At 34.4% G+C, this 10,941-nt stretch overlaps 1 protein-coding gene across 4 annotated transcripts in view; it reads right to left on the reverse strand.

The window, feature by feature from the left end:
* Positions 1-361: 361 nt before the first annotated feature.
* GK (glycerol kinase) overlaps positions 362-10,941 on the reverse strand; it is a 67,747-nt gene continuing 57,167 nt past the window's right edge. For 2 of the 4 annotated variants that reach the window (XM_011385415.2, XM_011385416.2), the window contains 7 exons: positions 9,757-9,853; positions 8,946-9,030; positions 8,349-8,469; positions 8,092-8,235; positions 5,939-6,019; positions 3,331-3,417; positions 362-1,509 (listed from right to left, as the gene is read on the reverse strand). In XM_011385415.2, coding sequence (XP_011383717.1) covers positions 1,499-1,509; positions 3,331-3,417; positions 5,939-6,019; positions 8,092-8,235; positions 8,349-8,469; positions 8,946-9,030; positions 9,757-9,853 — 626 coding nt within the window. In that variant the 3' untranslated portion in view covers positions 362-1,498. The remainder of the gene's footprint in view (positions 1,510-3,330; positions 3,418-5,938; positions 6,020-8,091; positions 8,236-8,348; positions 8,470-8,945; positions 9,031-9,756; positions 9,854-10,941) is intronic. The other 2 variants (XM_011385417.2, XM_011385418.2) reach the window with 1 other exon arrangement.

Raw genomic sequence — 10,941 nt, forward strand, 5'->3', positions numbered from 1 at the left:
TTGAGAAATTCTTGGTTTCATTGGAAGCCATTTCTAACAGTAAACCTTTTTCAGTTGTAATGACAGTAAGCAGAGGTAATTAATAGAAATTGTAATTGCTATCAGCAATTAATGACATATTTCGATGGAAAGAGATTCTTGGCTTTATTCCCAAAGTTTTTTTTCTACTTTTTAACCTTTCTGACATCCCCTCAAAAGGATCCCAAATAAGTTTAAAATTATGTCAAAGGAAAATAACTTTATATTGACTAGTACTTGTTTGAAAACAATATTTACTGTAGAATTCCACAGTTTTTCTTTTTTCTTTAGCATATATCTAGCTACAACAATTCAATGAAAAGGTAAGGTATAAGAAATATAGTTGAAGTCACAACGAAGTATATTCTTTTATTGACATAGAACATATACTTTTTTAAATGTTGGCTTTTTAAGAAAATGTTTCTCCTGGTAAATAATATGCATAACCGTTGCCCCAAAATGTATACAGCTGTTTTCCCCAAAATATTTATACATATAGTGGTCCACTTAAGACTAGCCCCATTAAAACCTACTGAATACAATGTGCTCTTAATTTATAAATGGGCTACCCTCAGCATATAAAATATATAGGCATGTATGCAATACAAACAAAGTAAGAAATATAGAAAAGAGATGCAAAGAAAAAAAAGTGTTCTTCCCTATTAGATCCAGACAGAAATTCAGTGTAATTAGTGAGTCATGTAAAATGTACTCTCGATATATAAATGGGCTACCTTCAGTATATAAAATATATAAGTATTTATGTTATACATAGAAAGTAAAAAATATAAAAAGGAGAAGTGGAAAACAAACAAAAAAAGTGTCCTTTTCTTATAAGATCCAGACAGCAATTCAGTGTAATTAATGAGACCATGTGAAATGCCTGAAGAATTTCAGTTTTGGCAAATACTTTTTGGAAAAAATATCTAAGATATGAGAGTATTAAATTTCTATTTTAAGAATTTAGTAGAGGTTTTCATTTAAACATTCAGTGATGATACTGTGGTATCCCTAATATACAGAAAAGAGGACTTTTGGGAACCTGCTAAAAGAAAATACAAAGTTGCTCATTTTTACTTGGTTAGTAATAATCAAGTGTGTGTGGTACAGAGGATCAAATCCTGGTCCATCAGCATCTGATTATTTTTTGAGGAAAGATGCCAATGGACAGGATCTGAATTCTTCCTAGATCTTAGAGGAAATGGGGCAGGAAGTGATGGCAAAGGAGGAGTCAACTCCAAAGGTCCCTGGTCCAATCTTAACGGTTGATGTTAAAAAACACACCAAATGTTTCTAGAGCATTCTTTCTGCTGCATTTTCTTTATTTCAAGCCACAGGTCTACTTTGAGGATCATGCGGCAAGTGGCTTATAAATAAAATAGAGTCTATGAATAGTGTCATCACATTAAGAGACAGAATCGCTGGATTCTCTTGCTAGGTAAAGAGCTCACATTGTCGGAATTCCACGAGTTGGTATTATTTACAGGGTACCTAAAATGGGGGACAAAAACCATCAATGTCAAAAATAGCATATATGCAATTCAGGAGTTAAATCAATGAAGACTATTCAATCATTTATAGAGTTAGAAATTTCATATGGTCTCTAAATATTGCTTCACGGTTAAAAATGCAACCAATATAACAGCCAATCCCCAAATTAGCAAATATTAACACTGTTACTAATTGCTTACCAAGGCAAACAATTCCCACTGTTCTCAAATCTCAGCATATGTTAGTTACCAAGAGAGAACCTAAAGATGTAACCTAAAATGGTAACCATATCCATTTTGGAAGCCTAAGAATTTGGACACTGAATGTATCCTTTAGCTTAGAGATATGCCACATGTCTCTATTTTCATAGAGACCGGGCCTTTTTATCCTGTCATGGTACCAAAGGGGAAACAAGAGGCCAGGAAGATCAGTGAAAACACTCAGCTGCAATGTTTTTTTCTTTACTTTTTCAGATTATTATGCAGCCAAAAAATCTCAGGCTACTGAAAAAATAATGGAACTTTTCCCCAAACAGCATATAAGTTTCTTTACAAATTTAAATTATAGTTCTTCTGGGGAATATTTGGACTCTTCCATCAAGACAATAGATATCTGCTAAGTCTCTATAGATTTATATATACAGAAGCCCTTTCTTTGTTAGGTATAAAGCACTAACACCAACATAAAGTATTATTTATGGAAACAGAAGATTAGAACAAATTTATCCTAAATTTGAAAAATACAGAAAAAGGTAATCTAGTTTTAAATCCTCATGCAAGTAACCCATATTTAATTATTAATTAAAAGATAATCTAATGTTCTGCTGATGTGAACATTTTTCATCTCATATTTATATATAGCACTAAACTGATTATGGCAAGCTGAATTAAGGCATGTCAGATTTCTACAGATGTTCCCACATATCCGTAAAGTTTAAATTTTACATTTTAAACCCAGATCATCATCTAATTAATTAAGAGAAATAATTTAACTCTTTCCTTAATCATAAAGATTTTTAAAATGTTTCACTTTCTTGGCAACATATGGAACAAATTATTTCCATTTAAGCCATTAATTTGAAAAATTGAGCTACCATCAGGAATACCTTCCAAAAATGATTGTGATATTTAAATTAACACAGATTATGCAATGTATTTCATCACATGCTGAGCAATTTTGCTTTTATAAGACTATTCAGTAGAAGTTACTGTGTAGAATAATAATTCAGTTTTAATTCAACCCCAATTTATTTAAGCAATAATTTAAAAATCTTCAGTTCACAAAATGAATTCTTTTAACTAAAATAAAAGTGACTATAAATTTTCCCCAGTTCTAGAGTTTTACAGAAACTCTGCTTAATATACTCTGGCCAAAACTCTTACCAGAATTGAAATCTTAAGACTTGTATAGCAAATTTTTGTAAGCATGAAAAACATTTTATGTACATTTGAAAGCCAATTTAATTAATATCAGAAATTATACTTGAATTTTCATCTGTCACTCTGGAAGTCCTTTCATTTAGCATTAACAGTAGTATTTTTACTTTTGCTCATTGCTGTAGTTGACAGCAGAATAAATGTAGCTCCTCAAAGGATCATCTACTAAAAATAAAAGAGGCTAAGCAGAGTCACAGTCCTTTATTCTGACTGCCACAAAAGATTAATTAGTCAAATTAGACCTTTAATTTGAAAAATTAAAGGATTTAGGATTTTCCAGATTCCTAACCATAGGAAGAATGAAAAACACTGAAAACCTTCTGCCATTATATACAAATACATTAACACTAACTAATAAAATTGTCTAATTTAAAGAGTAACTGACCTGAGATGTACCTTGCTCCGATTAACATTACCATGCTACTCACTATAAAAAAGCCCAAGGGTAGACTACAGAAGATACTAGGGTCACCTGTGGTCATCCAAGTAGAAGGGAATTCCAGTCAAGCAAACCAAAAGAGAGACACATAATTACAATATTTGTGTTAAGAATCACATGATAGCAAAACAAAATAAGTTAAAAAATAATATATTCATAAAAGCTAGCAAAGAGTTATTACTTCAAATAAGAAATATAATCAAAATTGAAGGCTTATAATAATTAACAAACAATACAGATAGCATGCCACAAATAGCCAAGAACATAGTGCATATGGACCATGAGCCTTCCATTGGCAAAGCCAGAGAAAGCTGATGGAGAACACTTTTTGGGAGGCTGTTGATTTTAGCTTTCTTGATTCTTCCCCAAAAGATACTAAGTAAGCAATCCAATTCCCCCAAAATTCAAATTGTAAATCCTTTGGCTATCAGAGAAGAGTTTTATTAGTCTACTGAAAATAAATTTAAACCTCTATTGGTTTCGTTTTCTTTTTTAAAATAGAAGTCAGTGTATAAGGAAATGTACGTATTAATATTACTCTAATTTGAAAACTAAATTGCATTAAATCTACATTCTAAAATGTTGCCTGAGGACATGGTTGCTTTGATGTTCTCTAACCTGAGTCTCAGGGAAAGAAATTGAAAGAAAAAGGAAATTAAGCTTAGTTAGGAGAAAAAAACAAAAGCTTCAAGTCAGACATCCAAGACTGAAAATACAGATCACAGTGATCTGTGGTAGTGGATAGTTCCAGAAGCTTCTCCTAAAAGCTGGACACTAATTAAAAGTAGTTCTAGTCTACGGCCATGCTAGCCTGAATAAGCCTGATCTCAGAAGCTATGCAGGGTCAGGCCTGGTTGGTACTTGGATGGGAGACCACCTAGGAAGACGAGGTACTGTAGGTGTAAAAAATAAAAAAAATAAAGGATCGTAAGCTGACAAGGTCCTTGCAATCTGTGAGGTCAACCAAGGGTTGCCCCCCCTAAAAAAATTAAAATTAAAATAAAAAAAATAGTGGTTCTAGAGGGTGGAAGTGGGTTAGGGGGAAAAGTGATTCTATGCTCACTTTGGGGTTGAAAAGCAGTTTATATGTCATTTATAAACTCTTCTTCATTAGAGTATATGCTTCAATTTATTATTGGTCATTGTTCCATTCATTATGTGACAAATCTTATATTTAGCAAAGAATTAAAATATTATACCATATTAAACATGTTTAAGAGGCTGTTTAAATATGGAAGACATATACCTGAAACTAATGTAAAATGATATTGAATGTCAACTCTAATTGAAAAAAAAAGTTGGTAATCACACGATAGAATATATAGATGTCAAATTATAATGTACACCTGAAAATTATAATTATATTAACCAATGTTACCCCCATAAACTTGAAAAAAAAAAGAGCTATCAAGCTGTGAGAAGACATGGAGGAAACTTAAATGCACATTACCAAATGAAAAAAGCCAATTGAAAATCCTACATACTATATGATTCCAATTACATGATATTCTGGAAAAGGCAAAACTATGAAGACAGTAAAAAGATGAGTAGTTACCAGAGGCTGTGGGGGGTGGGGTGAAGGGATGAACAGGCAGAACACAGAGGATTTTTAGGGCAGTAGCAATACTATGTATGATATCATAATGATGGGTACATGTTGTACATTTGACCAAATTCATAGGATATACAATGCCAAGAGTAAAACATAATGTAAACTATGAACTTTGGGTGATTATGATGTTCATCAATTGGAACGAAATGTCCCACTCTGGTGGGGGATGTTGATAATCGAGAAGGCTGTGCATGTGGTACAGGGGATATATGGGAACTCTCTGTACCTTTCCCTCAATTTTTCTGTGAACGTCAAACTTTTTTTTTTAAACCAAGCCTAATTTTAAAAAAACATGTGAAAGGCATATTAAAGGCAGCTTAAGGTGAAATGGTTAACTTATGCTGAATATCTTTCCACCTAAGTAATTTAAAAATATAGTCCTCTGTTTTCTTCAAGAGCGTTTCCAAATCTATTACGACACTTCAAATTTACTATTTTGGTACATTTCTTGCTCTGATGCCAATGAATGCTCATAATGTACACTCGGTAAGAATTTAGAATCAGCCTAGGAAGTAGTAAAATATATTTTGAAATTAATATAGCTTTTGGTTGGTTCGGGTTATGAAGATGGCCACCCAAAAAGGTAAAGTAAGACATTAAGAGAGAGAAAATATAAAAGACTGTAGCTGATTTTTTTTTTCATTAAGAAGAAACCAGAAATAAAAGAAGAAACTAGAAATAATTTTACTTTTAGAAAACTAGCTATAAATTGAAGTAATAGGAATAGACTAATAAGAAAGATATGGCAGGATGTATGTATGGCAACCTGATAATTTACATTTTATGTTTAGAACTTTCAAGTGCATTCAAAATGTTAGAAACTCTGGATATATAATAATGCTTTTCTTGAGAGCAGCCTTGCTATGTATAAATGATCAGATACTTAAATAAGCTATTCCACATACTAAGACAAAGTGGCACTAATAATAAAAACATTGTTACCACTTTCTGAAGACTGAGTTGTAACCCAACCCATTGACTTCATCACAGCTTTCTTCCAGGTAGAATAACGAATTTCACTTTCTAGAAATAGAAGATAGGAAAAACACACACACATGAAAGATAGTTGACCGAGACGTTCTAAGAACCATAGTCATAGTCAGGCTCACTCGGTGTTCTTGACAAATTATTTCACGTATTAAACTGATGTGGGGCTTTACCAGGACTCAGATTTGGAAGAACATGGTTGCTAGTGATGGCCAGTGAGTGGGAGGAAAGCCAGCTTGGAAGTTTGGAGGGGAAATTCAGCATGGTCTGAAGGGTGATGATGACAGGAGAATGGGATACAGGCTATCTGCTAAGACCAGACCATTTGCAAACAAGTGATGATGAATTAGAAAGAGAAATCTCATTTAATCTGATTTCTCTTTTTCTTGGGTGGGGGTGGTGCTTGAGATACAAGGAGGGGTATGCTATACTGTGGAGAGACTAGAAAGAGAATTATTTTTGGTCCGCCCAAAAGATTTAACAAGTACTGATTTCTTAAAAGATTCAAATTGCATTCCTGTGAGACAGGATTTCTTTAAGATGGAAGTCCACAATAAGAGGACTAAACAAAAATGGGTGCTGGGGTGTCCACACACATATTGCACTGCACTCCTCCTAACGATAAGGAACATGTATGAAGCTACCCTTCCTTCAAGCCTCCCAGCCTTTCCATAGCACCCAAAGGCTGCAACTCCTGTGAGACACTGCTCAAACATCAGTAGCTTCAGAAAGCATTCCAGTGCCTCACTTCTGGCCCCTCTTCCAACTTCCCACAGCACCTCACACATACCTCAGGATATCAGCTACCACAGTGAATTTTCATGATTTTGTCTACCTTTCCCAATAGGCCAGGACTTGGTCTTCTTCATCTCTATAGTCCCACGTAAGGACAGTTTCTAGCCTGTAGTTGGCTCTAAACAAATGTTTGCTGGAAGAATGAATTATCTACACATAGAGGTGTCCATTCATGTGTGTGTGTGTTGCTGGGAGAGATGAGGGGCTGGTGAAGGGAAGGACAATTGACATAACTGATGGACTCTGGGCTAGGACCTTAAAAATGGCAAAGATTGTTTTCCTCAGGAAATAGTAATCCTTAACTCTTTGCACAAAACCCCCTTGATTTAAGAGTGAGATTAGCATCTAAAGACCATTTACTTGCTCTGAACATTATTTGCTTACTAAAAAGTTGATTTTTTTTTCAGAAGTATAAAAAATTTTTGAACTTAAAATTTTATCTAATATTACAAAAGTGAAAAATAACTTAGAGAATATCAGATTTCAAAACACATTTCTACATCAAGGTACATAGCATACTGTCTGCCTAAAAAATTATTAGTGTTATAATCCATTTTCTTGTATATGGAAAATAATGTATAAAATTAAAGAAGCGCTGGCACAGTCTTCCAGAAAATTAAAATTGCATTTGAAACTTATTTCCCAATAGCTCAAAATCTACTCTGACGCTTTTTTTATGCATAGGTTTTTTAAAAAGTTATGAAACAAATTCAATATATATAAAACCTTATTTTTGTACTCACATTTATTTCAATTTAAGAGATGCATCACTATATTTTAATAAAGGTGTCCGTCAGAGCTTAGTTTGTTAAGAAGTGAATCGGATATTTAATGCTCATTTATTTAAACTGCTGCTGCTGTTGTCAGGCTAGCCCTGCTGTACTTAAAAGTGACCAGAATGCCCCTCGGCCCAACTAATCATGTTCTAAAACCAAGCCATCATCACCAAAGATGATCCAGTGTAGATATTAGAGGTGAGTAGCTGATACAGCTCCCTTCTCCCTTTTAAAAAAGGTTATTCTAACAAGCTATAGCACTGACAGAGTGGCAATTTTGTCCTCCTATACAAAAGGACTGTAAACAGTAAAGTGAACAATAAAAATGTGATTCTAGAAGTTTTTTCTTAAATAAAGAACTATTTCTGTCATCCACACTCATTCAGTGTAGCCTAATATGCTCAGTAGCCAAACCTGAAATGGTAATATTTGCTATTGTACTTAGTTCCTTAACTTTTGAATAAACAGAAAGGCAAGCTCTTTCTCACTGAGGTGTTTTCACAGTATACCATGAAAAGTTTCATTCTTTAAATGTACCCTCAGCGTTGATCTGGGGTTCAAACCGCTCCATTGTGACAGCTGACAAATCCTCGGGTTCGAGACTCCAAACACCGACTCCTTCTGCAGCCCCTGCTGCCATGGCGGCTCCCAGGGCAGTTGTTTCCGGCATTGAGGGTTTCACTGAAGGGAGAGAGTTACATCAATATCCTTGTATTTTTTTACATATGCCTAAAAAACTAGTTCTTTCATGAGAAACTTACTCTCAGAGTTTAAAGGAACGGACGCTTACTAACCTACTGGGATATACAGAATGTCTGCTTGTAGCTGCATGAGAATTTTGTTGTTGGTCATTCCTCCGTCGACCTGCAGATGACTGAGTGGAATTCCACAGTCACGGTTCATGGCATCCAAAATCTTAGATAAACCAAGGTAATGAACATAATTAAACTATTTCATAGTAACATCTCTGAAAATGACAATCTTCTACTAAAAAAAGGCTTAAGAGCTTCCCAAAGCCTATAGAATAAAATTTAGAAGCCTTCCCTGGTCTGGTCACAACCATCCTTTTCTCTTCCTATGCCTCTGTACTCACCTTCATATCCAGCCAAAACAAAGGACTCTATTTTATACCTGGGGTCCAATGCCTATGTTAGTGCTATTCCCTTTGCCTAATATGTTGGGGGACCCAACCACAAGATGCCCAGTGCCTGGCAAAAGATAAGAACTTACAAGGTAATGCCAGATGGAAAAAGAACAAAAACTGACATTTATTACATTAGTGTTTAGGTGGGGTTTAATTTTTAAGTATTTAATAAATTTCTGACATTCATATATAATTTAAGAATGATAAAAGCAGATTAAGTATAAGAAAACAAGTTCATATTTATTACCTCTCGGGTTTGGAAACAAACAGCTTCTAAGGCAGCAAAAGCAACATGGCATTTATTGGTGAACTGAGTGAGCCCACAGATGATTCTAAAAATACAGATTTTTAAGGTTAGCGTGATAAGCATGATAAGAAACGAGTCATCAATCTGAAATGGCCTGAATATGGAAAGGTTGAATTTTGTAGAAATGTGCAGGAGAAAAAAAATAGACATTAAAAAAAAAACTGGACATAAATATTTAGTTGGGAAAGTCCTTACATCCACATATGAAAAAGTTCATGATCTATCTGAATAGATGACAAAAATATAAAACCAAATCAGTATTCATCTACAGCAGCAGCCCCCAACCTTTTTAGTACCAAGGACCAGTGCTCCTATGAGAATCTAATGCCTGACGATCTGAGGTGGAGCTGAGGCGGTGATGCTAGCGCCGGGGAGCGGCTGCAAATACAGATGAAGCTTCGCTCGCTCAACCACCGCTCACCTCCTGCTGTGAGGTCCAGTTCCTAACAGGCCACTGACCGGTACCGGTCCATGGCCTGGTGGTTGGGGACCCTGAACTAGATGACGTCCCTTTGATACGTAACTTGCAGATGCCTTGAAGATAAAATATAATGACAGTATCATGAATATGGATATGCTGGGTGCCTATTGTCAGATGATTTTTAACTTCTTTAAGTTTACAGGTTATGAAATTGTACTCTCCAAATAGAAAAGGTTTTCTCTACACTTATAATCATTTAAAAATAGATAGGAAACTATTAACTAATAAGTTATTAGATCCACAAAAGCATACCTTATTTTTAATTCTTACCCTCTGGCACTGGGCTCCCAGTAAGGTGCATATAACCCTGAAAACGCTGGGACGAAATAGCAGCCATAAGAAGTCCCTACTTCTTTAGCAAGTTTTTCTAACATTAAAAAAAGAAAAAAAACCAAAAATCACTCCAATATATTCTACTTACTTTAGTCAGTAAACACATCTATTTAAAAACTGAGGACAGGGCTTTTGGTTTCCTATTCATTACCACAGCCAAATGTTCCTAATTGTAGTATGCTAGGGGCAACAAAAACAAATTTCCCTACATTGAATACCACCACTGAAATGGAACCCAGCTCAAGAAATAAAGGGATTAGATTAGTTTTGTTAAGGTATTTTAGTTTATTTCTACTATTTTTAAGGTTGCTGACAAAAAGATGAAGAAGTGGCCTCCACTGCATCCCGAATCAGAAATGTGTTTCAGATTATCGCTCCTTCAGGCAAGATTAAACAAGTTAGATAAAAGCGTAGATAGGTGAGTTCAAAATAATTATCCATTAACTGAAAATAGCCATATTAATACTTAAATTATAGGTACTGAAGTTTTAATGCTCACTCTAACCTAAGAGTTAAAGCTCTTTCTCATCAGATAAATTTAACTGGACTGCTTCACCTGCAGATTCTGGCATTCTTTGGTGTTCAATTTTATACTTGGGTAATTTTTATGTTCTACCTCGCCACTTTATTAATAACCACCACTAAATATGTCAATTCATTGTTTTATAAATCTTCACAAAAAAGTCAGTCTTTTATGTATAAATCAAACTCATAATAGGGATCCATATAATTTAATATTGCATGGGGGGCAAAAGCACAAGTACTAACAGATTTCAAAGGTAAAATATTAACATTTTTCATTATTTAGATTCTAACCCTTTGTGAGAACATACCGATTTCCTCTGAGGTCTTGATAATTCCAAGATTGTCTCTTAGCCAGCGAATAACAGCACCAGCTATAGCTACAGAACCCTACGGGAGAAAAAGGAATCCAAAAGAAGATATATGTTATCGCTATAGAAAGTTTTATTGAGTATATTCTCTGTGCATGATATTAACAGATGGATAAAGTTCAAAAAGTTCAACTTTGGGATTTCTACAAATATCATAAACTAGTTCTTCTAATACAAACATAGTTTTATCTAGTTCATTATAGAAGTTTTTCATGAGACAGGGAAAAGA

Source organism: Pteropus vampyrus, unplaced genomic scaffold (genome assembly GCF_000151845.1).
Source record: "Pteropus vampyrus isolate Shadow unplaced genomic scaffold, Pvam_2.0 Scaffold714, whole genome shotgun sequence".
NCBI classification, from domain to species: Eukaryota; Metazoa; Chordata; class Mammalia; order Chiroptera; family Pteropodidae; genus Pteropus; species Pteropus vampyrus.